At 49.7% G+C, this 27,897-nt stretch overlaps 1 protein-coding gene across 1 annotated transcript; it reads right to left on the bottom strand.

Moving 5' to 3' along the window:
* Positions 1–1,231: 1,231 nt before the first annotated feature.
* Positions 1,232–23,570, bottom strand: LOC104049832 (myeloperoxidase). The gene is made up of 14 exons (XM_064467867.1): positions 22,285–23,570; positions 21,341–21,415; positions 19,660–19,753; positions 18,625–18,800; positions 16,955–17,078; positions 15,429–15,558; positions 14,104–14,310; positions 12,776–13,091; positions 10,138–10,298; positions 8,087–8,333; positions 7,529–7,699; positions 5,039–5,276; positions 3,198–3,421; positions 1,232–2,117 (listed from the first exon to the last, which is right to left on the bottom strand). The coding sequence occupies exons 2-14, from the start codon at positions 21,411–21,413 to the stop codon at positions 2,095–2,097; spliced, it is 2,184 nt and encodes a 727-aa protein (XP_064323937.1). The 5' UTR covers positions 21,414–21,415; positions 22,285–23,570; the 3' UTR covers positions 1,232–2,094.
* Positions 23,571–27,897: the final 4,327 nt, after the last annotated feature.

Here is a 27,897-nt window from a genome sequence, read left to right as displayed (position 1 = left end):
GTCCTTCTCCAGACTAAGCAAATCTGTCTTCCTCAGCCTTCTTTTGTACATGTTGTACTCCAGCCCACAGTCCACCTAGGTAGGCCTCCACTCAAGTGAAGTATAGTCATCACTGGGAGAAGGTCCTGAGCAAGACAGACTCAGGATGGACAACCACTCCCAGAGCTGAAACAGCTGGAGAGGCTGTAGATGGGAAAGAAAGTGAATGAGAGGCCCCAACAGAGCTGGGAGGGAGAGCTGCATTTCTGAAACCAGCAGCAGAGGCTGAGCAGGGCAAACTATCCCATCTCAGCTCTTGCAGATTGTGTTCCCCTTCCCAGAGGCTCCGCAGCCAGGGAAGGCATGCTCTGGGCAGTCCTACTGCAACAGCTTCCATCCTGCCATACACGAATTTCAAGGGTTTGATTAGGTAATCAAGCTGATAAACTAGATTAAACTTTCCATATTTCATCCTTTTCAGCTAAAATTAGAAAAAAAAAACCAACCAGGTGCTCTGTGCTTAGTGCATGCAGAAAGATCATGGGTGATTTTGAGCCAGTCTTTTCCTCCTCCTAAAGTTAATAGATGAAGACAAAAGGTAATGAATGAGACCTCCTCTGTCCCCAAGGGGCTGAAAAGATGCTGGAAGTGCAGACATTAGAGTTAGACAACACTAGAAAACTAAAGCTAGAGAGACTGCGACATACAGTGCCCATGTAGTCAGGCACCTCACACTCATCAAATCTGTTGGCTCCCTTGAAGCTCTCAGCACCAGGAAGTTACCCAAGAAACAGTGGGCTTCAACCCACTGCTAAGGCAAGCCTGCATGCTTGCTGCCTTCAAAACGTGTCCAGGCTTATGTTTATCAGCTACACACCCGCGGTGTTACGCAGCCCCAGCATCACCCCTCCGCCCGAGCCAAGTGCAGGCAGAAGTCGTTATTTATGCCTGTTCTTTTTCTCTGAAGACCCCATGGGGATTATTCCCATTTTGGGGATGATAAGGTGTAGATTATTGTCAAGTGTTGGTTGGAACTAAATCCTGTGCCAGCCCCTTTCTCTGAGGAATATTTCATAGCACCACACGACACAGAAGTATGGGTCAGAGACTTCAGCAATGAATATCTTCTTTTGTTAAAAATACACAGGTTCTCGAATCTGCTTTGTCCAATATCCCCATACAAAACTTACCACCATCCTCCACTCACCTGTGGTTACTGCACCTTTTACAATGTGCAAGGAACATTTTGGCCTCGGCTCAAAATTGCAATTTATTGATCAACAGCAGTAACACAGCAAATCACAGAGGACGGAGAAAGCAACTTTGATGTCTTTCAAGATAAGATATTGAGGGGACAAAGGTGGAGTAAGGCTAGATTAGCTTTTACTTTCTTGTGCTTTAAGACTGTTCTTATCTTTGCAGGACACATCCCATCACCTGTACACCGACAGGACGCAGGAATAACTTGTCACAGTTTTCCATCACACTAGATGATGCCTTAGGCATTCTGGGCTAAGAGCAAAAAAAGACGAAAGAACATCTTTCTTCCATGTGGACGATTTCTTCATTCCATATTCAAGCAAAAGCTGAAATGTGCCATTTCAAACAAGTCTGTTTGGGGGTGCATGGCAGATATTGCTGCTTCATTCAAAGTCACAACGAAATGAGTAGATTTTTCTCTGGAAACTGAAGTTCATACTTTTTTTAAGCAAAAAAAATTGGAGCGCAAGAGTAAGCAGTCATTCCAGTGCCCCTCTCTTTCTATGTAGGTTGGAAACCTTGAAAGGAGGGTCCAAAACATGTTTTTGACAGTAAAGCTTACTGAAAAACAGTGTATGTGAAATTTCCCAAGTTGGTTTGATTGGGAGTCAGTCTCTGGATAACTCATTTTGCTTTGGTTTGTGATATTGAGTGATCTGTGCAGATCTGGGACATCTTTTCATGTCTGGACTCCATCTCACTGAAAAGGCTTCATGCAATCTAAATTGAGCAAATGACAGCAATCATGCTCAAACATTTCAGGCAGTAAAAGCATACACAGGGTGAAAAAGAAAAAAAAATCAATCTCAACAGCTTCCCAAGTCTGGACTTCTGGGGAATCCTCAATGTTCAGTATTAAAATTCACCAGATGCTTCTTCTACAGGACATAAAAAGCAGTGTATTAACAAAAAAGAAAAGGATATGCCATAGTTCCCTGTTATCTTGTGTGATTTATTTCCATAGGTTAAGCTGGAAAAGAGGGACCAATAACTTTGGTACTAGTCCCGATTGCTCCAAAGACCTCCAGGGATCCCTCCTTAACTACAGGATCCTACAAGTTTCATTTTTTTGGCACCATGAAGATGGTGTCTATGGTTGTACCCTGCCACACTTTCAAACTGATAATCCCATAGCCCTGTGGCGAATCTAACGCACCATCCTCCTGAAACATGGGCGCTGACTGCAGAGAGAGTTGTCTGAGCTCCTAATGATTGCTGTTAGCTGCAGAGGTTTGTTCCTTCTCACAGGCTGGATATTGGCACGAGAGCAGGGCAGGGCCTGACCACCACAGCAAAGGACACACAATGCTTTGTTAGGAAAAGGCATGGCCCTAAGGCACTGAAGCAGCCCACTTTCCCAGGGGAGAGCCGATCTTGCCTCCGTCTACTTCCCAGGGATTTCAGAGAGCGTTTTTGGAAGAAAAGCATTAAACCTCAAGAACTTTACAAATCCTGAAGGCAGCTGAGGGAAATACTGCAAATATGGGCAAAACCTTTCCTAGCAGAAGTCACACTCTACAGCCTCTTCCATAAAGTGGGAATCTCTACTCAAGTGCAGAGCTGCTTTTGGTCTGACCAGGATGTGCTGACAGCCTGCTCAGAGCTGTGCAAAAGACAAATGAACTGCCTAGACAGAAAGACTAGCCTCCCCAGTCTGGGCATCACTGCCCATGCAGAAAAGCATAGGCATCGACACCGGAGAGCTAAACTGAAAATTCTGTTAATCAGAAAACTCCCAGAGCAGCGCGCTTAGCTTGGTCTTGCAATGCCGATGCCAGAGAAAACGCATGTTGGAGCTACTCACAGTGGACCTGATGAAATTAGTACCTAAGCACGTGCTAGATATGTACCTGGCAAACATGTTCAGACCTGTGTTAGGCAGCTCTGTTTTAGAGCCTCGGGGTCTGGTTATCTCACACGTTTGCAGGCAGGAACTGTCTGCTGTTTGAAGCTTATACCTTCCTCTGAAACTTCCTCAGTCCTCTTCGACTTCCAGGCGCTGAGGTCCAGCTTTGGGATCTGGCTGCAGCTCACAAAGCCATAAGGGTATCTGTTAGCCTGGAAGATATGTCTTGGTACTTTAGAAATGTGGGTGTTGTCACATATTATTCGTGACAAGGAGATTTTGGCCAGTGAAAAGCGCTGCTGAGGAGTGAAAACCCCTCTGTTCTGCCACCAAAACCTGCAGGAGAAAGAAGACACAGCAGATTTTTGCCTTCTGGCTTCTTCACATTCAAGACTCCTGCAATGTTATGTCCCATTAACACCGATAACACATTTCTTTTGCCAAGAACAAATTTAAATTTCTGTTATTTAAATCAAGAGCCCTGACTCACCAGCTGGATAATTTAACTTGCTTTTCTGCCATGGACATGTAACCAAAATGCAACTGAATTAGAGCCTTGCCCTGTGTTCCCTCAAATGAGGCACAGGCACCCTCTTTCAAATAGAAGAGTCTGCACATACTGTATGCAGACTGTGGTTACATCCACATGATCGCCATGCTGGAGCCAGCCCTATAATTACCCCCTTTTAAAAAAAAAAGGGTTCTTGTATCCTGCCATAAGAATAGGATTTCTAGATGTGCAGTAGAGCATTTGCCTTTAAGCTCCCAATACTGAGTTTTGAGCTCATAGTAAGCCTTTCTGGGCAGAAGAGTTTCCCAGAAACAGTGGTCATGATCCCATTTTCAAGCAATACTGCTAGTAAGTACAGGGACCTTGCTTCAGAAATGCAGCTTAAAATGGGGCACATAACTCATTTCTGCACCTGGTGGCCCTGAGCAACTTCAAGGAGAAGGAGGACTTCAGGTATGTTGAAAGCACAACACTGCTCAAATGATTTTGGCTGGCAAGCAAAGCCCAACCCACCTGTACCCTGGTGCAAGTGAAGCCCAAACACTGCTACATGTCAAACTCACAACTGGGGTGGAAAGGAGAAATAGTGAAAAATCATCTCTAAGATCCCTGAGGAGGACATAGGACACCGCGATGGTGCAAAGCTGTGTCTTGCAAACTCAGGAGATGGGAAGGCGGACAGATGTTTGACTTTTGCAGGGCACAGCAGCCTGGAAGGAGCAGCCCCCAGAGAGGGGACAGGGCTGCTGCCAGTGCTGGGGAAGCAGCTTGGGCTGAGCTGGGACTTAACCAAGAGAGAACGATTAATCTCTTTTACTCCCTGCAAAGCCTGAAAGTGAGTTAGCCCTTCAGCAATATTCCTTGGTCTGCAGGCAAATTTTCAAAACTATCCAAAGCATGACCCACCACATTAACAGATGCTGAGCACCTACTGTCACTGCAAGCCATTTAGGCTGATTGAACCTGACGGCTTCTTCTCTGATTGATGAAGTCAATCCTTCTAGATCCTGTTTTCCCACCTTTAGAGCTGTACCTGCTTTTCTTGTTAAGGTAGTTATATATTTCCCTTTGCTGGAATGAGCTTCTGTTGGAACACACAGTAACATGGGGCTCCTTGACACCACTTATCTGAAGGAGGAAAAGGGCTCAAATGTTCACACTGGGCCCATCAGCATGGAGAGGGCAGTCCAATTTGCACAAGTAGTGACTGGCAGTGAAAGGGCTGAGAGCAAAAACACTTGGCTGCCAAGGGATCTTAGCCTAGGATCTCAACCATCATTCAAACAGGGAACAAAAGCATCACCAGAATGGGAAAGAAACATTTGGAGGAGTAATGAGAAAAAAAGCAAAACTGGAACAGTTTCCAAATCTGCATTAAAAATTCACATAACCTCCAGTCTCCCTCTGTCCTTTGGGGTTTAAATACCCAGCTCCTCTCTTACCTGTCCCCATCACGAACGTTCCTGAACTGGGTGCCAATGAGACAAGCCATGAGAGGGCCAACTCTGCCTCCTTTCACAAAGGGCTCTGCAAGTGCCCCGATCCAAATGTCAATATTCTTTGGTGTCCCATACAGCTGTATGAACTTCTTTGCCAGGCTACGATTCCTCAACACTTGAGCAAGTTCCTTCAATCCAGAAGGTTGTGAGAGCCCACAGAATTGTCTCCAGGAGTTATAACCTGCAAGTAGTTGGGTATCAGAGCAGATAGATCAGTAATGCATTTCCTCCTCCTGGGAAAGACATTTTTTCCTCTCTTTCCCAAAGCTGGGGCACAGGTAGGGTCCCAATATGTTTCAAATATTTTTCTAAATTTTCCTCTATGGCTGTTAATGTCATTGGCTTCCCACTCCTCCAGAGCCAGACCATCCCACCTAGTATTTCACTGCTGTTGTGAAAGGGCCATGTCTTTGCAAGTGATCTCTGCCAGTGGAAGTTGCTCCACCACCTTCCAGCACCGTTTTGCTGTTCCACTCAGCAGTGCCTGTGAACTGGCTCCAGAGCCATGGTGTCTGAAACAACCTGCTGGTGATGTGACTGAGAACCTACAAGAGACCATGCCCTGCTGAAGGTGCAGCAGAGAGCCAGAGGAGTGACCCCAGGGAATTTTAAATAACAAAGGAGGCCTATGCTCAGGCAGCTGATCCTGTGTATGCCATGACTACTCCTAACCCTGTGCTGTGGGTGCTCAGATGAAGGGTCTGGGCATGCCTAATGGCTGTCTCATCTTCACTGTGACCCAGGAAACCAAAGGGAGCTCAGGGAGCATACAGTCTCTGCTACCTTCAGCTAGAGCCACAGGAGAGAGGTCCTCATAAAACTCTTTGATGTTGCCTTCATTGAAAGTGAATCTGGACAAGATGTTGATACTACCTCTTTTTGTACAACAGGATAGTGGCCAAGTACTTCCCCACAGCTGGTCTCGCTCGTGTCCCTCTCTAGCCACATGGACAAGCCACCCCACACTGCAGGGGATCTCCTCAAAGCCCAAGTTACTTCAGGTGGGAGAGGGCCACTGGACTTTGCCAGATGGACTAATTTTTCTGTACTGCAAACAGCTGAAAATCCACTGGACCACAACTGGTGCATTATTCTGCATCTTGGTGGGCAGGACACATACCCAGCAAAGAGTAATTTGCGACTAATTGTCTTATCAATTGACCGCTTAAGTAGAGGAAAATTCTATGGAACACTAATGCGTCCTCCTACCTGCCAACTCAGTGAACTGTTAGGTGCAGAAGTGAGATGATGCTGCAGCGTACATCTCTGATGTGAGCAGGATGTCTAAAAACTGAGAATTCAGAGAAGAAGATACAGCATATGGTGCCTGGACGTCACCACTATCAAGCAATTCAAGGAGACTGAGAATTTGCTTTATCAGAAAAAGAATTAGGAAGCTTTTTGATCTTGCGCTACTGTCGTCCTCTTCATAGGTTATCTAACATCAAAGAGCACAGTAGCACTCGGGGGCGGGCTGAGACCCAAAGGCTAGGAGCTAAACACAAATCCACACTAGACATACATGTCAGTTCCACTGCAGCAGATCAGCAGTCAAAGCTATAAACTGAGGATTTGTGGTTCAGATCAGGTTCTGCACGATAGTGTTCCTAGACAAAGCATGGAAAAATCACAGCCTTCTGTTACAGCAAAGACAGAGCAATCCTGTGACCTGACTGTGCACCTGGATGTATTGAAAAGCCTCTGTCTAGGCTTAAAACTTGTGAATCCAGCACACTTTTCATCAGTTTCAAAGTGGGCCTTACTGCACCCCCCAGGACGTTGCTGACACAGTAGCTCCAGGCTAATAACACTGTTGGGCAACAACACACTCACAAGCCAGCTGCAAAGTCCTATCAACACTCTATTTTTCAAGTTCATCTTGCAATGCCATTACACTGTTTCTGCATCTTGCAGAGCCCTGAGAGTGGTTCTAACATGCCTTTTTTTCAGTGACACAGTCTTTATAGAGAAATTACAGTGAGATTTTCCTCACATATTGGGATCCGCTCTTCCAGTCACATGTGGCTGGGCTGGACCACTACAGATGCTTGGAGAGAAGCCATGGAGGACTTCTGGCCCTAATTCCAATCCTGTAGACTTGTTGCTGAACTACTTTCCCAACTTTGCCATTTGAACAACTAAACAAATGAGTCAGTTACTGAGTGTGTGACTCTGGTCTGTGCAATGCCCGTGTGCATGCCCTGCTCTTCTGGCCACGTGCCTCCACCTGTCTCCTCCAGCTCCACCCAGGCTCTGACTTCATTGTTCAACCTCCTATCCACTTACCTATGGTTGTACAGAAATGATGAAAAGGTTTGGGAAAGAGTCATTTCAGCCAAGCATTGGCTGGAGCTGTTTCTCAATGTTCAATCACAGAACTGCCTGATTTCCACTTGTTTTTCTTTGGAAGCTCTGCTGCCGCAGTCAACTTACCTGGGAGGCCATGATCTCTGCTACGCTGCATGTTAAGAGCAGGTAAATCAAACCCAATCCTTTCAACCTGCTCAAACATCCGATCCCGGAGCTCATCCACAACCATTTGCTGCTGTGTCATCAACTTGGCCTGATTAGCCATCAGGCTCCGGAGAAAGGGGTCAATACCACCTGCAAGGGTTACACAGGGACTTGTAAGCAGTGCAGGATGACACACGTGTGTGTAAGAGGCTCAGGCGAACTTAACACATATTTAATTAGAAGCTTCTACTACAAGAGGATCAATTTTCCTGCACTTAAATAATTAAAAAGAAAATACTTTGAATAATGTTCTTAGAGTCTACAGCAATTAAGCAATGCACACTTCATAATAAGATGGACCACATTTGACTGCAGAGAACAGCTGTGTTGGGAAAAACTCTGGCTGGTAGCAAAGGTCATTTAATACATTTAATGCGAACTGCTTTTAAATTTGGTTGAAGCAGCAGCTCATCCAGAGAAGGCAGAAAAGGCTGAATTAAATAAACATACACTGCAGAGGTGCAAGAAAGGCTTTACCTTGTTTAATGATTCTCCAGACAGCAAAGAAGGCATTTCTGAGTTGGATTTTGGGACCTATGGGCTTGTAATTTTTATTTAAGCGGTCAACAGTCGGGGGAACTGAAGCATGAGCAAAACGAAAAGCCAGGGTGAAGACATTGGATATTCGAGGATCCACAGATTCATTGTAGCCCCGGTACCTGGGAATCAACCTCTGGAAACTGGTTCCCAACAGAAGAGGCAGGTAGTCCCTGTAGGTTATAATCTAGGGGGAAACAAGGAAAGCATGAATCATTAATTACTTGGCCATCAGTTTCTTCGGAAGCAAAGTTATTGCTTCTGTCTCAAACTGCAGGAGCTGTCACGCTGAACTTCTTTGATGGGATTTATGTAGGAGATTTTGCTAGCACAGATGTGGAACCGAGAGGCTCCCCAGGGCCAACCTTTCTTTCACCTCATCAGACCTTCACCCAGCTGCTCTGGCAGTGTGGTGAGGATCCTTTCTGGCACTGTTGAGTGACATTTTGTTTCTTCAGCTCTGTGGCCTTGGTTCAAAGCCTCTTCTGCACCTGGCCATTGTACCATGCCACAGGTGGTGCAGCTCCAGGCTCAGACAAAGGCACTCCAGGCCACTGCCTGGGCCCCTGGTTTCTCCAGCCATGCATGGTGGGAGCTCTACACTGTCTAGCAGTAATGAGATTTGCACGGACAGGCAGTGATTTGCATGAAAATGCAAAGTGGGCATTACTGCTCCAGGAACATCATGAAGCAAGGACACTGCTTGTGCCTGACCCACGCTCATCCTCTGCCTGTGCACCAGGACCCTCTGCCTGTTGCTGCTGAGGACTTGGCATTCAGGTGTCCCCACACTCCTCCCTGCCTCAACACCTTGGCAGGTCAGAGCAAGATGAAAGCCTGCCAAATCCTCCAAATAATCCCTCCCTCTATAGGTAGAGGGGATTCCTGCCAGCCAGGTAGACCTGCGTTTCCTCCTCCCTCCCTCCCTACACGGCTCAGGTGACAAAATCAACACTGCTGGCACAGACGATATCACCACCCACAGGCAGCTGTGTAAGGCCTCCCATAGCAGAGGTTTCCAACCCATGCCTCGTGTGTCTTTGGGATATTGAGGAGGCTGCACAATATAATTGGAAAAAATCAAACTCTCTGTCAGTAGGGGAAAATGTCTTGATTGTCCGAAAAACTGCAAGGAGATGAAATTGTTGATATAAACATGATGATAGAGACAATGTTTTTAGTACAATTGTTTGAGTCTCTCTACACTGGCTTAGCCAACATGTTTCTTCAACAATACTATATTTAAATTGACAGTTTTAAAAACTTAAACCTTTTGATATGCCTGCTTTTTATTCGTTTGTTTGTTTGTTTGTTGAGCCAACTCAGAAGGCAGGTTTCCAATTAAGTATGACTAAACACTGCCTTTGGAAACCCCACATTGTCTTCTCTCATAGGAGCCGGCCTTTCCTGTTGGCTGTGAAACCGCATCTGGCTTTGAAGTTGGTCTGACTCCAAACCAGAGGCTGGACAAGAGACCTTGAGAGTTCCTTTCCAAGCACAGAAACATTTCTGTGACCCTAGGATCTCATTCAGAGTGCAGTCTGCGGTGCAGCATAGTCCTGAGGGACCCTGACCCAAAGGAGTAAGGACAGAGGAATGCCATGGCTGGTTGCACCACCAGCACATGGGGCTTCTTGAGAGGAGACTCACAACCCAGAGGATTTTTAATCCAAATCTCCAGTACCAATTTTATCCTATACCAAACACTGGTTAGAAAAACTTTTCTGTCCCCATGTTTCCCAAACAAAAATGTGCCGTTAAAAACCCATCAAGCAATTTGGAAATTTAATAGTACAGGGACCCCTGTGCTTGTTATTTCAAGTATCTCTTTGTGATTTTTTGGATGAAAGGGGCTGGTGGAAAGAATTTGGTCATTTGCACCCCAAAATACTGCACCCTTTGGACACCCCACACTAACAAAGCCCACGTTAATTCTGTGAGAATGCAAGACAAGGCAGCAGAGTCAGGACATACGACACGGTGGCTGGTACCTGGATCATGGCACCCAGGATCTTTCGTGCCTCCTGGTAGAGCTTCTCTCCATTCCAGTGGGGATTTAGTCTCTTCAGCGCTCTAGCCAGGCGGTTGTGCTCACGCACAAAGAGCGTGTGCATGCACGCCAGCTCCAGCATCTCGTTTGCTCGAGAATCACCTAGGAGTATCACAAGTAAGCAGACTTGTACTGCCAGTGACCTGCTGCTTGGCTGCCTCCCACTGGAAGGAGGTGAATGTCACATTGGGAAGCATACACGGAGAAATGTTTAGATGTCTCAATATCTGCATTGTGAAGAAGATGGGCAAGAAACACACAGGAGAAGGAAACCAGGATCTGGGCCCTGAGGGTTGGAGAGCACCAGCGAAACTGAAGATTTCTGCTGAGGCAGCAAAAGCCAAGGTGCCACCATGGCTGTGCTCAGCATCACAGAGAGATCGGGACGGGTTGTTTTATTTTTCTCAGATAAGGGCTAGGGGCATTAACTTAAGAAGCTGAATACAAGTAGGTGTTCCCCAGGGTCCCATATCTGAGAAAGAGTCTTACAGCTCAAGACAGAAATTAAAATGGGCAGAGGGAAGTCAGGATGGCCGGGGCTCTCTGAAAGCCAGAAGGCATCCTTCAAACCAGCCGAAACTACAGCCAAAGCAAGATGACAGTCACAATTAAGCTCTCTGGTGAGTTAAAGTAAAAGCAAAATGAGTCAGAACTTGAAGGAATAAATTACAAATGACATCGCAATGAAAACTTATATCCTTCTTCAAACATCTAGGGCAGGAAACCCAAGATCAAGCAGGTGACGAGGATATAAAGAGGCACTCAGAGAAAAGCAAATATGTTGTATGTAGTCCCCTAATCCCATAGTAAATAGAAGGATTTGCTCTTGCATTCATCACAGAGCCCTTTTCATTTACTGTCAAAGGATGTCTGTAAGAGACGGCGGAAGAAGAAACAAAAGAAGCACTGTGAGGTTTTCACAAGAAGAACGCATCCACCCAGGGCTTCCAACAGAGCTCCAGTAGGAAATCGCTGAACCGTGTTAGGCAACTGCACATGCAAAATTTCCCAGTTCTCATTGACCGGAAAAGTCACAAATAAGACGCTGCATTTTCAAAGGAGCTTCCGAGCCAGCCTGAACTGTTCACTATAAATTCATTGATGTCCGTGTCCCCAGCTAGGGAACAGCAACTGCTCCAGCAGCCCCTAGCTGGGAGCCCACCTGGGGAAGCATTCGATACACCCGCCTGTTCTGCCTCTCACTGGGCATCTGCCTTTAGCCACAGGTCCTGTGTGGTCCTCACCATGGAGAAACCTGCACAGATCTGGAGAAGCAGCTGAAAACATGGAACAACAGATTGGACAGACAGAGAGGTGTGAGAGGCTGAAGGAAACATAAAATTTCAACAGCTCAAAAGGAGGGTCCTGGAGGATGACACCAAGCTCAGCTCTCCCACCAGTCCCACAACCAGGTCCTGACGGTATCCAAGGACCATGGGGATCTTGTCCAGAGGAGCTTGGGCCAGATATGTAGGGGGTCAAGAGAATAGAAATCACCACCACAGCTGATGAGATCTGAGGTGCCCTCAAGGTTTCTCTGGCAGTGCCATGAGCAGCCCCGTGTGGCCAGAGCCAGCAGCAGCTAGCCAGGGGGTGAGCAGTTACCTCACCGAAAGAGAAGGACCAGGGAGCGAGACACTACTTCACAAGGTCTATCAGAAACATCCCTCTCTCGGGTCCTGCGGTCTTGTGGCAACATCCTGGTGCTCACCAGCAGGAGCCAGGGAGAAGGGAGCAATAGTCAGGGCTCCAAGAGGTCAGTTGTTTTGTCTCTCTGTGATAGGGACAGGAGAAGACAGCAAACAGTAGCAGATGAGAATGTTGTGGTATCTGTGCAGTGTTTTGGTTGGAGGGGAAGCATGGATCTGGGAGGCTGACTAGGACGAAAGGAGTTGTTTTGGGTTGAAGAAGTGGTCAAGAGGACACCAAAAGCATGACAAAGGATAAATGGAGCAGGAGGCTGTCTTAATGGACCGAAGGCCTGTGCTGATGTCCTGGCCAGTGTGCTGCCAGTGCACCCCCAGCGTTCTCAGTGGTAGAGACACATCTTAAAAGGTCACCTTGGTCTGTGGTTAGCCTCATTCTCAGTCCAGCTGGGATCTAAGCTCCTCTCACAGTGCCACAGAAGCACTGATGCGCAGAAGCACAGGCAAATGTTTCATGGAGGTGACCCAGCCCAGCAAAATCACACCGGTATCCATCCTGATGGAAGAGGGACAGCCACCAAATGACAAGTAAGGACAAGCCATGCCTTCAAGGCCAGTCTGCTACTGCTGCGTTTGCTCGGCTCCATTGGGGCACTGGCTCCCAGGTCACCTCCAGCAGCCCCCTGTGCTCTCTGGGCCCTACCCCAAAGCTGCTGAGCACAGATGGGGCAGCTTCGCTCTAGGCATATGGTCACAAAGAAGTCCTGGAGACAGTGAAGACCTTTCTCCTACCTAGTGCAGCCTGTCTCAGTCTTTCATGATGTTTTGCTATGCTCCATTTCCTACTTAAATAAGAAAAACAAAAAGTGAATGGGAGCTGGTGGAATCATTCACTCTGGATTTCAGGGTTCAGGGTCCCAGCACCCAACTTACCTGCAAGAAAGCAAGGGATTTTAGCGCTCCTGCTAGCTATAAGACACTGGTCCCTCCGCAAGCTGTCAAAGGGCATATATGCCTTCCCCCGATCAGTGAAATTCCTGTTAACAGCCAGCAAGCCCAGCCGGCTGGTCCGATCCCTCAGTTTGTTGGCCAAAGGCACTTCACTGCCATACACCACACTGCCATCAAGAAAGGAGGTGAGCGCGTTGATCTGATCCCGAATTGCTCTGCCGCTGGTACAAGCAGGAGCTGAGCGGAAGAAAGGAAGGCAATCTTTTGTGTTTTTAATTCGTGGGTCATTGGGTGGGATCTGCAGGAAGATAAAAGAATAATTCATCACCAGTTCAGGGGTGTAGAAACTACACTGTGATACTACAGCCATAAGAAAAGTCAGGCAGGAGCCATTTCAAAGACAGTCCCCATGCTAGATAGTGTGGAGATCAGTCATAAATCCCAGATACGAAGGGACAGATCGACAGCAGAGATGTTATTTTAGGAGTCCCAAGCCCCAAACATGCATGAAAGCCTGGAGATGACTAAATTTCCATAAAGTCCTATGGATTCTTAAACTTTTTCCCCAGAATAGATACATATCAGACCGAATCTTTAAAGCTCAGGTGTTCCTATCTCATGTTGGAGTCTAGTGTCCATATTTACATTGTGGACAGTTGTCATCCAGAACCTGTGACTCTGCCTGCATTGCCAAATGTGTGTTGGGCAAATACTCAGTGATGTTCCATCCCTTCACAGTTTTCCTTGGGAGGAAGTACAGATACACGGGAGAGCCAGAGCTGCAGTACATTTTCAAAGGCAGGAGAGCAGGGCTGCAGCACGGATATGTACGTCATTAAGCATTTACTGGACTGGAGGCTGTAATGTGACTATTATACTAATGCCTTAGCCCCTGTTGAGAGATGCTCATCACTTCCTTGCCCCATGCACTACTGAGCATTTAACCATCAAATAGGCATGGGCTTGCTGGGGTAGTGACATGCATCAGCTCCTGTCTCTGACACATTTACTACAATCTAGGCATCGCCCATGTCGCCTTGCACCACACCCCCAAAGCAAAGCTGCCTCACTGCGGGAGATGGGTAAATGGTTGGTAACGGGGGAAAGACAGGCTGTGACTGTGCCTGACGTATCTGGGAACAGCCCCTGGAACCCAGCACCACCACCTTACGGACGGCGGTCTGACCCCCTTGGCCTGCACTGTGAGGATGTCACTCTGTGGCCAAGGACTGGGGGAGCCACCAGCATCTCCTGGTTGGAAGGTAGATACCCTCTCCCCTTCTTCCCTGCAAGAGGAAGGCTGGCTGTACCTTGATAGGAAAGCAAGGGGGCTGCTTGACACAACTGGTGTCACAGTCCACCTTGCCACTGAAGGTGACTCTAGCGGGGGTGTCTGGACTGAAATCCAGGTCGTGGTCAATAAACTGGCCCCACTGCATGAACATGAGTGATCTCTGCTGGTCCATCCTGAGCTGCCCAGGCGGGAAGCGGACAATCTCATTTGACACTTTTCGAACCTGCAGGGGATGAAGGCAGAACATGTGTGTTAGGAAATTACTAGCATGAATGGGTGCAAGTTCATAGGCTCATCAGCAAAAATTCACAAGGCATTCCTTATGCACCACAGAAAAAAACCCAATCTCTGTCTGAGTTGGAAGGCATTACTGAGAGCCCCCTTTGCTGAGCATTACATGGTTCTGGCTCTAGCCAGGCTTCTGAGCCTCTAGGCCAAGGTTATTCCTGGAAGCAGCTAAGCAAGAGCCATACTGAATAGCCTGGGAAAGGGAGGCAAAAGACTTTAAAAGACCAATTTGAAATACAAGTGTGGAAAAAAACAGTCTTTAGGAATTTTTGAAAGTTATCTCAGTTAACTCCTAGCAGGACACTCTCCCGAAGCCCTCTTCCCTTCTTGTCCCTTCCCTGTCCATTGCCATTCCCCCACCAATTCTTCCTCCATGTATTACTGTAGAAAAAGTCATCAAAACTCTGCTCAAGCCCTGACGCTGTGTTGCAGAGCAGAGCTAGGAAGAACAATGAAAGCATGAGCGTAAGGCACCCGACCCAGAAAACTGCAGAGCTCCTCATTAGTGCTGTCATTGCACCAAGCCCAAGTGATGAGAAACCACATCACAGTGACCCTGCTCCTGTCCAGGCATCGCGACAGCCACACGCCCCCGCACAGATCGCCATACCCATGGACCCACACACAGAATTGCTAGCTGGATATTTTTCATTCTGGAGATTCACTTGTTCATTTTATTCTCTGGTATACTGCTTTTCAGGAGACAACTAGCTTCCACAAACCAAATCAAAAAAGGTGAGTAAATTACTTTGGCTTAAATGCACTTAATTTAAAAGAACACATTGTGTAATTCTTTCTTTATCCCCTGCTTCTGCAGTAATCAGATTAAATTTTCTTTGCTTTTCTTGAAAGCAAGTGAGTTAGAAAGCATTTGTGTTAGATCACCCTGGAGATTCTCACGTGCTCAACCTGAAGTTGGTGAATTTAACTTCTTCCTCCTGATCACCTCTGTGCTGGTTGGTGGACGTGCACTTTGACGCCTGAGATCTATCCAAGGACTGGCAATCCCTAAGCCCTGATGCTACATTTTCAGATGACTGTTACAAACATTACCAGTGGAAAGGGGAATCCAGAGAAACGCTTTCCTTCTGTCCACCCGTGGGGGACTGACACACCATCCTCATATTCTGCTGGCAACCATCTGACCAGGGCTCTGTTTGAAGCTCCTAGTGATGGGTTTCTCCTGCCAGAGCAAATGGAAGAACAGCAAACTATCAGTGTCATTAGGATCACAGCAGGGCCAAGAGCTCATGGATGTGGAGAGAGACAGGAACCTTGGAATGGCACCGTACAGCGATGTGTATCGGTCAGGGAGCTGCTGCAGCCCTACGGGTTTGGTGCGATCAATAAACCTCAGGTTTAACAACAACAGTAATAAAGCACACCAAGCCTCAGCTTCTTCCAAGCAAAAACTCAGGTTGCTGGTGACGCCTTGTGTCGGCCAGCCTGAAGAAGGGCCCTCAACCTCAGACCATGGATGGAAAACAAGGGTGAAAGCTTAACATCAGAGAAAAGGGGCAGAGACCTATTCCTGTTCGTTTAATAGTATTACCAGTGATCCTTAATAGACATGCAGTGATTTGGATTGTGAGTGTTACTATGCTGTAATTGGACTAAGTGGTTATTATAGTTCAATTAGCCCATTAAAGCCTCAGTTAGACTCATAATATATTTAATTTTGGAGTGCGTGTATAAGATGTGTTCTCTGCTTGTCTGTCATACACCATGGGTATAGCCCTGCCTAGGGCCAAGCAAAGGAGGGACACAGAGCACAGGGCACAGCTGAGCCCACCTTCTCCACTTCAGGGTCTGGTTCAGGTGTGATGGACCTGTCCTTATCCCAGAGCCTAGATCCCCCTCCTGAATGAAGACATTGCTGTCTGAAAAGGGAAGGAGGCAGGTAGCTCCCTCCCTACTTATACAGATACCTGCAGGCTAAAGCATGGCTTAGGCAGGCAGAACCGCCTGAGCTCCTTCCTCTGCCTGAGGTGCTGCCAGGAGGTGCTCTGCCTACCAGGATCTCGGTAACAGGGGAGGCATGGGGAATGCTCCTACGCTGTCCCATTTAAAACACTCCACTGTTTAGCACAGCTTCCCTTGTCTCTCACATTTCAGTCGTGCCCCTCCATTTGTCCAATCATGGGACAGGCAGAAGGTGCTTCCTCCGAGCCCGTGTGCCCAGATTTCCTCCTACGCACAGTGTGGGGCAGGGAGATGGCCAGATCATGCCCCAGTATGGGTTTGGGTCATGAAGCCCTTTGAGACCCTGCAAAGGGGCAAAGCCAGAGAAAGCCCAGGCGAAAGAAGAAAGATGCAGCCTGATGACAGAGACCCTGGGCTGGAGAGTCAGTCCCTAACATAGAGCTATTCACATTTTGGCCAAAGAACTAGTTCATGTACAACACCAAGAACCCTTGAAGCAAGCCTGTAATTAAAAGCTCCACACATGTAGGAAACAACACTGTGGTGTGTAAAACCCTAATGAAGGCATCCTACACGGATCGTCCTTGGGGATGTGGGTCTAGTTCTACTGATGGAGGACCCATCCACCCATCCTTCTGCTGGCACAGCCCCCTCACCTGTTGTTGCACTCGCCAGTGATCGTTCGATAGTGATGAGAAGTGTCACAATTTATTTTCTTATCCTGCTGGTCACATCCGCTTGCCTTGAAAATCATCCCCAGCTGAGCTGGTGTCAGCAAGTCTGCCAGGTAACAACAGAATAAACATCCAGGAACATACTGGCCCTGCTGGGTTTGTGGTGCCTCCCAGGCTCAGGAAAAGGTTTTCCTTCTTGTACCCTTGAAATGGTTTCTTATCACAGTATCATGCGGGAGAGCGCAAGGGGCTGTCGTTTAAGGTATTCCTCCTCAAGGGTGTGCTGAGGATGCTCTCTAGAGCAACAGATTGCTTTTTCTGGTTTGGAAAGCATTCAACCCAACAAAGTTGTGGTCAAATCTTATTTATAGTTACAGGTGAGTCCCGTGCAGCAGTGGAATGATTTTCTAGCATTAGCAATCCTCTTTCCTTCCTCTCCCCTCCCTTTTTATCTCCACCATAAATTGCTAACAGCTACAGTCACCCTAGTGGTGTGTTACAAGTTTTTTCCCCTGTGAAGCAGCCACCAGTGTGTATAACCGCTGCTGGTCAGAGCTGCCTGGAGAAGAAACCATCAGGGCAGCTCAAGGGGATGCTGGCTTTGCATTTCCACCGTGCAGATTTTCCCATGCATGGGAGATACGTAGCTGAGTTCAACCAGCAAAGCCTTCTTAGCTTTTGCTGCTAACACACACCGCATCCTGAGTCCCGTAGAGGTTTCCTAGTCACTGCTGCCACCAACAGTTAGGGTCACAGCGTGGTTTACGAAGCCACTGCTGCCTCCCAGGCAGGCAGATGAGAGGTGGCAGCCGGATGGTCTGGGAAGTGGTGGGAGCATCTGGGAGTGGTGCTGGAGCATTACTCCTGGATGGAGAGGCTGGAGCCGAGCACAGTCAGCCCTGCCTCCCTCTTCCCACTCACTCCATGCTGGAGTGATGCTGGAACACCCCAAGATGTGTGTCTTAGCCTGCCAGTGCTTTGCTGTAATGCTGGGGATCCCCATGAGTTCATCTTCATATGGCAGGAGCCCTCCCTGTGCGTCCCTGAACTGTTTCTCCTACTGCCCCTAATTTGCCTTTTGCTCCCAGCAAGAGAGGCCAGGACTGCCACCTCATGGAGGATGTTGCTCCTTCAAGACACGTGCTGAAATATCCTTTCACATTGCTCTGTTCCCATTCTCCATTCGTGCCTTTCTCAGAGCATCCCTTTCCCGATGCAGAACAATCTGGCACTGACTTTGACTATTGCTGGCTGAAGACTGGCAGAAAAACTGCTTCCCTTGGGGTTGAGCTATTGTGAGTCACATCCTCACTCTTGTGTTTGCTCATTCCCTTCTCAAGCAAAAGAAGATTATCTAGCACAGTCTTACAAGCTTTGACCTGTTGGTACATAAACCACTGCATTGCAGAAAGTACCAGGGAAGTGCACAAGCCACTGTCATTAAGTGATAAACCCCCAAATAATTTTTTAAGATGGAAAAAGAGCACGGAAAAATAACTCAGCTTTGCCTCACTGCAGTTGCATGGGAGGGATTTGATTTGTGGCGCATCATAACACCCTTTCATTCCTTCCTCCCAAGCTCCACAAAGCCCCAGTGACCAAGTCCCGTATCTTCCTCTTCTACTTTCCTCCCAGCAAAGTGAGATCCCTACCTGTGACATTGAAGTCCCCCCTCACAGCCCTTCGCAGCTTCTCCTTGAGGAGGGTCAGGGCGGTTTCCATGTAATCTGCAGCCCGAACAGCAGCCCGAGTCCCTGCCACCGGCTGTTTGAAATATCCCAGAAGCTCTACTGGGGTCAAGACATCTTTCTGCAGGTGCTCCTTTATGCTGCAAGGGAGAGTAAAACAAAATCTGAAAGACTGAAATGGGGCAAAGCCCAGAGTCCTGCAGGTTACACAGCTAAGCATCGGGCACCCCAGCTCTCCTGGCATGTTTACTAGTCTGAACTGCAAACAAAGGCAGAGTCATCGACCTCCCTGCACGGTGGCTGGAAGAGATCTTAAATTGCCCAGCTCCACCTGCCAGAAGGCAAATCTTAGGTCTTCACCTTCCTGAGGCAACCAAACCTCACTCAACTGTTATCCAGCTCATCAAAGCCTGCAGATGCCAGTCCCCATCCAGAGGTCTCAAACACCTCCAAGTCACCCTGTTTTAATGCTGCTGAGGCCTCCTCTCAGGTGCAGAGGTCCCTAAGCCAGCAAGGGGTTTCAGAGGATGGCTACTGAAGGAGGATATATATGGGCTGGTAGGAAGCCATACACGCCCAAGCCATGGTGGCAAAAGCTGGGATCTCCTGTCAGATCCCACAAAATGTCCTCACTACAGCCTACAGCAGCGCGCTCCCTCCATAGGAAGGAACCACTGGAAAGCAGCAGGAGCCTGTGCTGGCTCTAGTTGTCTTTGGAGTAACTCTGAGGGATGAAACAGAGCCAAGCAATACTGAGCTGGGACGAATGGCGTGCATGGAGGAGGACGGAGTTACAGCTCTTAGTGACCCAACAAACTGGAGACGTGGTGTAAAACCGGGTGAAGGCAGGCAAAATGCTGGATTACAGCCCACCTGTGCTCCTGGAGGACCTCATACCCTTGCCTACTCTGCTGGAGAGAGGAGGAAAAGCCAGCGACGCTGCAGTGCAGGCAAGGCATGCAGCAGATGCCAGCAGCTGACCCCAGCCCCGACTCTCACCGGTTGCGTGTGTGCTTGTAGGCTGCATCCACCAGCTGCTTGGCCTCGTCCACGCTGCTCAGGAGGGATGCGTCTGACAGCACCACTGGCAGATCTCAGTAAGGGAAAGGAAAAAGCAGAGGTGAGAGCACTGTCTCCCACCCAGGAGCATCTCTGTGCTGCAGTGCGGTTCTCTTCCTGCCTCCAGCACCCAGGGTTATTGGCACAGCAGTGCTGGAAGTAATTGCTGCTGCTCGTTCTCTAAGGAGAGAAGTATCTGCCTAAATATATCCCTCAGAGGAGTCTGAGAGAGTCACTTCCAGGCATGAAAAGGGTATCTCCATCAGCGGAGGCTTCAAATAGCCACCGTGAGAAATGTAGGCATCGTCCCTCCTGCTGTTTGACAGGAGAGCAGTTGCCATTTCTTCAACATTTTCAATCCCAATTAACGCGATTCCTCCTATTTCTGTGCCTCCAGCCACAGTTGCCTTCAGAGAGCCTGCACAGATACAACTGGCTGCCACAGCAAGCATTAAGAGCTCTTGTCTGCTGTTTTTTCTCATCACTGTCTTTACTCCTCTACTTTTTATCCTAGGTTGGTTACCGCCACATTGCCACTACACCTATGGTGAGTTTGGGTCCTTCCCCATGGCACCAACTGGCCAAAGCGCACATATATCCCCCTCACCTCAAGGCAGAACGATACACAGCCCGATTTCCCCTCTGCTTTCCCCAGTCCGTCCTGCAACCTCCTGCCACCCTCACCGCTTGGGTGAGCGCCCAAAAATCAATTGTGTCCCCATCGCCTGCTGGCTGCGGGTCGCAGAACAGGAGGGGAAAGCCCCTGCTGGGCTTCTCTGAGCGAGAGCATTTTTCTACAGCTTCTAGGGAAGAAGAAAACTTCAGAAATCATCATGAAGGGCACAAATATCTCCAAATTCTCCCCAGGTTTTAAAAAAATATCTTCTCTGATCAACCCAGAGTTCACCTCTTTGACAATCAGTGAAAAAAACCATCGCCTGGACCACATTTGAGACAAATGAAAGGTCAGGCATGTATTTTCCATAAGAATTTTTACACTGTTAATTAACAGGTAAAGGTCTCTATATGTTTGGAGCAGTGATTCAGGGCTAGAAGAGCGCTGCATGATTGCCCCATCCCCAAACTCCACAGCCCCTGGTAACTCCGATTCACCAAATGCTGCAGCAGCTGAAGCGAGTTCACTTCAGAAAGAGACAATAATTCATCCCTCACTTTGAGAGCAGGAACGGGCACACCTCCCCCCAGGAAGAGGGGAATTCAGTTTTCAGCCTCCATAAAAAATAGCATGAATGCAGTACGGGAGCTGCAACGGCCGGCACTGCAGCCCCGAGGGCTGAACCGCGCTCCCCTGGGGGAGGCTGCGCTCGCCACCTCGCACAGCGTGCAGGGAGGGAGATTGTTGTACTGTGGGGATGGAGCAGGTCTGACAACTAACCTCTCCTTTAACGTGATTTTAAGAAATCAGATAGGACGTTAACTGATAAAAATGTGAAACAGCCAGGATTGCTGCCATAGTACATACAAACTGCCTATGCTCCTTCCGACCCCTCTCCAGGACTTTGCTGCTTACAATAGAATAATTCAGACTCTTCTAGACTTAACTTTATCTTTCCTAGTCAGAAAAGCCCCTGATCTGCAAAACCTGAGGAAAGGGCAATACCATAGGAAGAAGATACAGATGCTTGGAACAGGCTGAGGACCACCAGCAATCCCAGGAAGATTTCTGCCTTCATCCCTGCAAAGAAATGCAAGAAGTGAAAAAACCCAAGAGTCTGTGGATCTCGCCATGCATTGGAAAGGTCAGTGCTGACACTGCTGTTGGTATGTGTTAAGGGAACTCACGAGGTGCCCCCTTCCTAATGAAATGCTCCCCAAGCACGAGTGCGCTGCCTGGCGGGTCCTTGCAGTGGCACATGGAAAGGGAGCTGCCTCCTGTCCAGGGACCTCAGGCATGGGTGGGAATACCTGGCTTTGGGAGGGTGGGGGCAACACAAAAGGGAGCAGGGGGCAGAACGCACTGCCAGCGCTGCAGGCAGGCAGCTTGCTGGGCAGCCTGGGCAGCAACACTGAGCGTGCAGGGAGAGCTGGTGCATGGGGTTAGAAGAGCTGGAGGGGATGAGGGACCAGCCAGGGTAGCATGGGAGGTCCTCCACACATAGACATTTGGGATGTTTTTACCCAAAGGTGATCCACTCACCTCCCAAGGCTGCTCCAAAGCAATCAGCTCTATTAGAATAAGCTCAGAGCTGTGGGCTGTGCCTACTGCACTTTGCTTAGAACCCACCATGGCGCTGCCACCGAAGTAGCCCAGAGTCCACCTTAAATGCCAAGCTAAACCCATTCCCTGTGGAAGAATACCTGGGGACAGCAGCAATGGGGTCCAGCCACATCCTTGCTGTGTGCCAGGAGCTCTGCTTGGTGCCAGGAGACTGGCTCTGGCCAGCCCTGGAGCAAGGTGGGGGAAGCCATCACACAAGCAGCAGGAGGGGCAGACCTCAGCTCGATGCTCCAAATACAGCCCCAGCCCCACAGTCCTCCACCCACGGTACAGAAAAAAGAGCTCCACGAAAGCGAAAGCAAGCGTGCAGTGGGCCAGGCTCTCACCTGCAATCGTCTGCTGTCCTCACCACGGCCACCCCCACGCCTGCGCTTTTATCTGCAGCAGGGCGTTATCTGTGGCGGGCGCCCCAGCGGGGTTGATCCGTGGGGCTTGGCGACTCCCCCATGGGTGCATGAGGCCAAGGCAGCACAGCACGCCCCTCCTTCCCCAGCTCCCTAGCAGGGAGGATCCTGTGCATCCACCTGGACACAGAGCCTGGTGCTCAAGCAGAGCTTCCCCAGTGTTGTTTTGTGGGAGGGAGATGTAAGGCAGCACTTTGCCATGGTTTGAGAGTCTTGACTCCTTCCCCCATGGTGCTCTTCATCCTTTGCTGCTCTTAAAGGTCAAAAAAGACATCTTCATATCCACCTATGGAGGCACCAGCTATAAAGGGTGTCTGCTCAGGACTCTCCCTCTCACCTCCCTAACCCACGCTGCACCATGTCCCTGTTGTGCTCTGGAAGGGTCCATGAATGCTGCTCGTTGTGCACTTCCCTGCACAGACAGGAGCAGCAGGATGAGGCACCTGGCTGATGGTTTGAACAGGCTTCACCAACCTCCAGCTGCTGATCATGAGCACAGGACAGCTCAGGTGGCGTCTTGTCCTTGCCCAAGCTGCCTTTGTATTAGGAGCTGATCTGGTAAATCACCACCTCTTCCCCTGGCCAACGTCTCCCTCCCTGTCTGAGTGCAAATCTAGCTGATGGACAAATCCTTGCCATCTTACAGCTGCGCCAGTGAGGCAGGGCGGTGGGATACTGCTGGATCAGGTGCGTGATGTGCCTGAACAAGCTGGTTCGGGCAAAAGAGCTGCTCACCAGCACTGCTCCTCAGCTCACTCCTCATGGTGCTTTCCAGTTGTGTTTTCCTTCTGTAACAGAAACTCTTTGGTTTAGCGGCACACACTGAGAGCACCCAAGTCTCTGCCAGCATTCCCCCAGGGTAGGTTAAATGAATGTCTATTAGCTGAACTCTTGCCTGCCTGGGGCACTCCGGGAACTGCAGCGGTTGAACAGTGCCTCTAGCAGTGACTCTGCAGGTGTCCCTATCCCTGAGTCAGAACAGAACCACCGAATGCTTTGGGTTGGAAGGGACCAAAGTCATCCATCCAACCCCCCTGCAGTGAGCAGGGACATCTGCAACTAGACCAGGCTGCTCAGAGCCCCGTCCAGCCTGGCCTTGGGTGTCTCTAGGGACGGGGCCTCCACAGCCTCTCTGGGCAACCTGGGCCAGCATTTCACCACCCTCACTGTAAACATTTTTTCCTTATATCTGATCTAAATCTCCCCTCCTTTAATTTAAAACCACCACCCTGTCCTGTCACAACAGGCCTTGCTAAAGAGGTTGTCCCCATCTTTCCTACAGCCCCCCTTTAAGCACTGAAAGGCCACAATAAGGTCTCCCCGCAGCCTCCCCTTCCCCAGCTGAACAACCCCAGCTCTCCCAGCCCGGCCTCGCAGCAGAGGGGCTCCAGCCCTCGGAGCATTTCTGTGCCCCCTCTGGCCCCGCTCCAGCAGCTCCATGTCCCTCCTGTGTTGGGGGCTCCGGAGCAGGACGCGGCGCTGGGGGTGGGGTCTCACCAGAGCAGGGCAGAGGGGCAGGACCCCCGCCCTCGCCCTGCTGCCCGCGCTGCTGGGGATGCAGCCCAGGATACGTCTGGCCTTCCTGGGCTGCGAGCGCACGTTGTTGGCTCACGTCCAGCCTTTCACCCACCAGCACCCCCAAGCCCTTCTCCGCAGGGCTGCTCTCGATCCCTTCATCCCCCAAAGCTGGGCTTCTTGCAGGTGGAGCCGTACCTTTTGACACACTGTCTTGGTCCTTCAGTGCTTTAAAGAAAATCTGCAAAGCAAATTGCAAGTCTTGCAGCGAGTCACAGGTGAGGCTGCACCTGGAGCATGTGTCCTGTTTGCAGACCCCTAGTCCAACACAGGTTTTGACAAACTGGAGGGAGGCCACCTAGAGCACAGGACATATAATGGTCAGCCTGGAGGGGAGAAGGCTCAGGGAAGCCTCACTATTGGCTTTAACTGTCTCATGGGAGGGCTGTAGAGCAGAGGGAGCCAGAGACTTTTCCAAAGTGCACAGTGAAAGGACGAGAGGCGATGGGCACGTGGTGCTGCAAAGAAAATTCCAGTTAGACACAAGAAAACCACCCATGCGAGCAGTGCAGTCCTGGGACAGGGCCCAGGAAAGGGGTAGGATCTGCATCCTTGGAGACTGAGCTCACTTGAACAAGCCCGAGCAACCTCCCCTGGCCTTCAAGGTAGCCTGGCTGTGGGGACGGGTGGGACCAGAGACTCCGAGGTGCCCCCACCCCACACCTTTCTGTGATCCTGCGAGCTCGGCGTGTGTGAGACAGAAGCAGCGTATCTGCCTGAGCTGCCACCTCCACCAGCTGCTTGCACAAGGGTGAGGGCAGCACTGCTCTTGTGCAAAGCGGCAGGGCTGGCAGATTTTCAAAGCCGTTATCTGCGTGCTTCCTCTGCTGTATCATGCAGCTCACCGGTTAGAAGAGGATAGGGATTTTTCAAAGGCTAGTGAGACAGTTAGTGCATATCTGTGCTGATAATTACATTTCACAATTAGGAACTTACCTAATTGCTCTCAAAACTGCTTCAGAAACCATGGAAGTGGGAGGTTTGAGAGGTGCTTTGTCTCTTGAATGTTCACTTTCCCCGGAGACTGTGACCCTGCTCCCAGATAACAGTGTATGGGAAAGGCCGTGTATCTTGGTGAGCCCTCTGTTGAGCACCAAAAACAGTGCCAAGCCCTCACGCTCACCACCTTCAGCGGCAAAAGAGAGACCATGCGCTGCTCCTCTAGAGTAAGGAAACAAGAATATGCCGATGCAAGCAATAGCGCTCAGGGCAGACGCGTGCCATCGACACCTGGGATACCACACAGCAATTAAAAGCAGAGGGTGCAAAGCAGAACATCTAGTGTATTTGCATAGTACCTTATTTTTTTGTGTGTCTTGTAGCCTTTTATGTTTAGCTACCAAAGCCTGAGGGTCTTAAGCCTTTCTCAAGAAGACTTCTCTCAGCCTTGCCGTAAAGCCTGCCTGGTGTTGGGGAACCAACTGAATTAGGGTGACTTTGCTAAACAATGGAAGTCTGTGTCTATCACAGCAGAATTTGCTGGGAGGCAGCCCAGCACATCCCTAGGGAGCAGAGAGACGACATGCACCTTCTGGTCCCAAGGGCTCAGCTGAGGAGGGGGGAAGCAAGCTCCAGGAGCGAGGCAGCCATCCTGCAGGCGCCGGCTGCAGACACGGCCTCCGGCTCTGGGCAGACCTCAAAACGTTACAGCCTCTGCTTTTCTTCCTAAGGGTTTTGTTCTTCAGTTCATCCCCTGATGAACTGATAAAAGCAACGACAGACAGTTTCTTTCAAAAGACCTTCAACAACTCGCTTAGGAAATGCCAGCTGGTAAATTCCGTTAGAACAGCAACCAACTTCCTCTGTGGCAAGGCAAGGTGAAGGCAAATTACTGGGTTGCTGATGACTTTCATCGTTAAGTCTCCAGAAGTCATGGAAACTCAGGCCAGCGTTCATAGCTGCAGCAACTTTATTACTTCAAAACTTTCACTGTGTCCTTGCCCTGACTCCTCTCCAGCACAGCAGACACTAGTTCTCTGCAATATCAATATCCTCCCACAAAATGTCTCTCTAAGGTGCAGCAGCTTCCCAACCAAGTCCCTCCTGTCAGGGGAATCCTGCAAAATCCCCGGAAAAGCTCACAGTGACTTTTGCCACCTTGGCTGAATTCCCAGAGGAGCAAGGTGCAGAACTGCCACCGCACACGCCCGACCCAACGTTCGGGCAGCAGAGCCCACCTAACGCTGCAGACGGCAGCCTCAAGTCCCCGTGTTTCCACTGACGGGACTATGAGGCATCAACTCCTCAGCGAGTCATAAGAGCAAGGTACAGAGCCAAGACCCGTGGTCTGACCTCAGGGCTTTTGCGGTTTCCTTATTTTTACCTCTTTTAGCTATTGAAGCATGTAAAGACTATCCCCCACCTGGACTGTTCCAGCCAGATGAGAGGTGAAAACTAGCTTTTTTCTTCTCTCTTGGGGTCAGATGTCAGAGACAGGAGCTTTGCTCAGTCCCAGACATCTTCTAGGCAAACAGGCAGAAAACCTGCAGCTCCTAGCAAGACTGGAGGGCGGCTCAGTCTGTCTCCAGCACCTCCACCCCTCTCCTGCCAGATCAGCGAGACCACACAGGGTTGGGGTCCTGCAGAACTTAGCAGCTAGAGAAGGTCCACACAGGGGGGTTGGACATTGAGTAGCCCAGGACTTGTCTGCTCTGGTGGCGCTACAAAAATCAACACCAATAATAATGGCATTTTTCATAATACATATTTAGACTTTCACATACGGCAGCAGTTCCCAGAAAAACCCCAAACTGGGAGACAGAGAGGGAGCGAAGCATCTTGTCTAGGCACGGCGCTGATTCAGGGCTCCTAGAAGTAGCCTGTTAATCTCTTGTGTACAGAACTTGGGAGAAGACCCTCACATCACCCTCTGAGCAGCTGCTGGCAGTGCTTGGACTGGCGCAAGACGCGCCTGGTCTCTGGAAGTTGCAACAAACATTCGGGAAGCCTGCAAGTGGACCGTGGATTTCACCTGCAAGGTGGTTGCGGTGGGGCCGGTCTCTGTCGCGGCCATTTGTTCTGACAAAGCAGATTTATCATCTCAGTGATAATTTATCACCCAAACACAGCAGTGGCTGTGGCAGGGGAGACAGTAACTACAGAGAGTTGGTCTATCCCAGTCCACCGGCCCTGTCAGCACACCATGGAAGGAAGCCAACATCTGCAAGGGAGATGCAGATCTCCTCAACAGGTGTGTGCTCCCAGCCTGGCTTGAAGGTGGCTCACTGGGGAGGAGCCAATTGAAATGGAAAACGCCAAAGCTTCCGAAACTTAAAAAGTAAAAGCTGTACTTCTAACAAAACGCATCGCTCGCCTCTTAAATTTTGCTCTAAAAATGGAATAATGAGGGAACGAAACACTGAGGTCTGGACGCAGCCACCGTGCCTGATGCTGATTTCACTGCTCTGCTACGTCAGCACAACACGGCTGGGTGCTCGTGCAGCCGCGGGCCCAGCAGCCCTCCCTGGTGACCTGCGACGCCTCGGCTCAAAGCCGCTTCAGCCCTGTGCCCTTCACTTCATACCCAGGAGCACCCGCATACAGGCGATGCTGAGGAGCGGAGCACAGAACTGCAGGGAGAAGTTTGGCCGTGCAGGTGCCCCTGGCTCAGCGGCACCCACAGCGAGGGGGTCCAGTGCCCACACCCAGGAATTAATGCCGCTTGAAGCCACCCAGGCAGCGCAGCAGGGCTCCGCGCACCTCCTGCTAGAGTCTGGACGTGGCGTAACTGTGCTCGGGCTCCGCATAACACCGCGTAACCGCAGCGCGGTGCTTCCTCCTCCAGGATTAGGTCTCTGAAACAGGAAAGGCAAAGACTTTTCACTCCCAGAGAAGGGAGCTCGCACCACGAGCACAGGAAAAGCAGGCTCCTAGGTGAATTGCTGCCCAGCACCCTCAAGGTGCAAGTGATTGGTGCCATCTTCCCCTCTGCCCCGCCCCCAGAAGAAGCACCACTGAATC

This window comes from Phalacrocorax carbo, chromosome 17, assembly GCF_963921805.1.
Source record: "Phalacrocorax carbo chromosome 17, bPhaCar2.1, whole genome shotgun sequence".
Classification (NCBI taxonomy): domain Eukaryota; kingdom Metazoa; phylum Chordata; class Aves; order Suliformes; family Phalacrocoracidae; genus Phalacrocorax; species Phalacrocorax carbo.
This window is presented reverse-complemented; position numbering and strand designations above follow the sequence as displayed.

Bases quoted from the DNA above. Each gene is read 5' to 3' on its own strand.
- LOC104049832 (XM_064467867.1), bottom strand. From the start codon at position 21,413: ATGAAGGCAGAAATCTTCCTGGGATTGCTGGTGGTCCTCAGCCTGTTC. The intron at 18,801-19,659 runs GTGAGAGTCGGG...TCTCCCTTGCAG, and splicing joins TACAAGCACACACGCAACCG to CATAAAGGAGCACCTGCAGA. The intron at 7,700-8,086 runs GTAAAGCCTTTC...TAACCCTTGCAG, and splicing joins CTGGAGAATCATTAAACAAG to GTGGTATTGACCCCTTTCTC.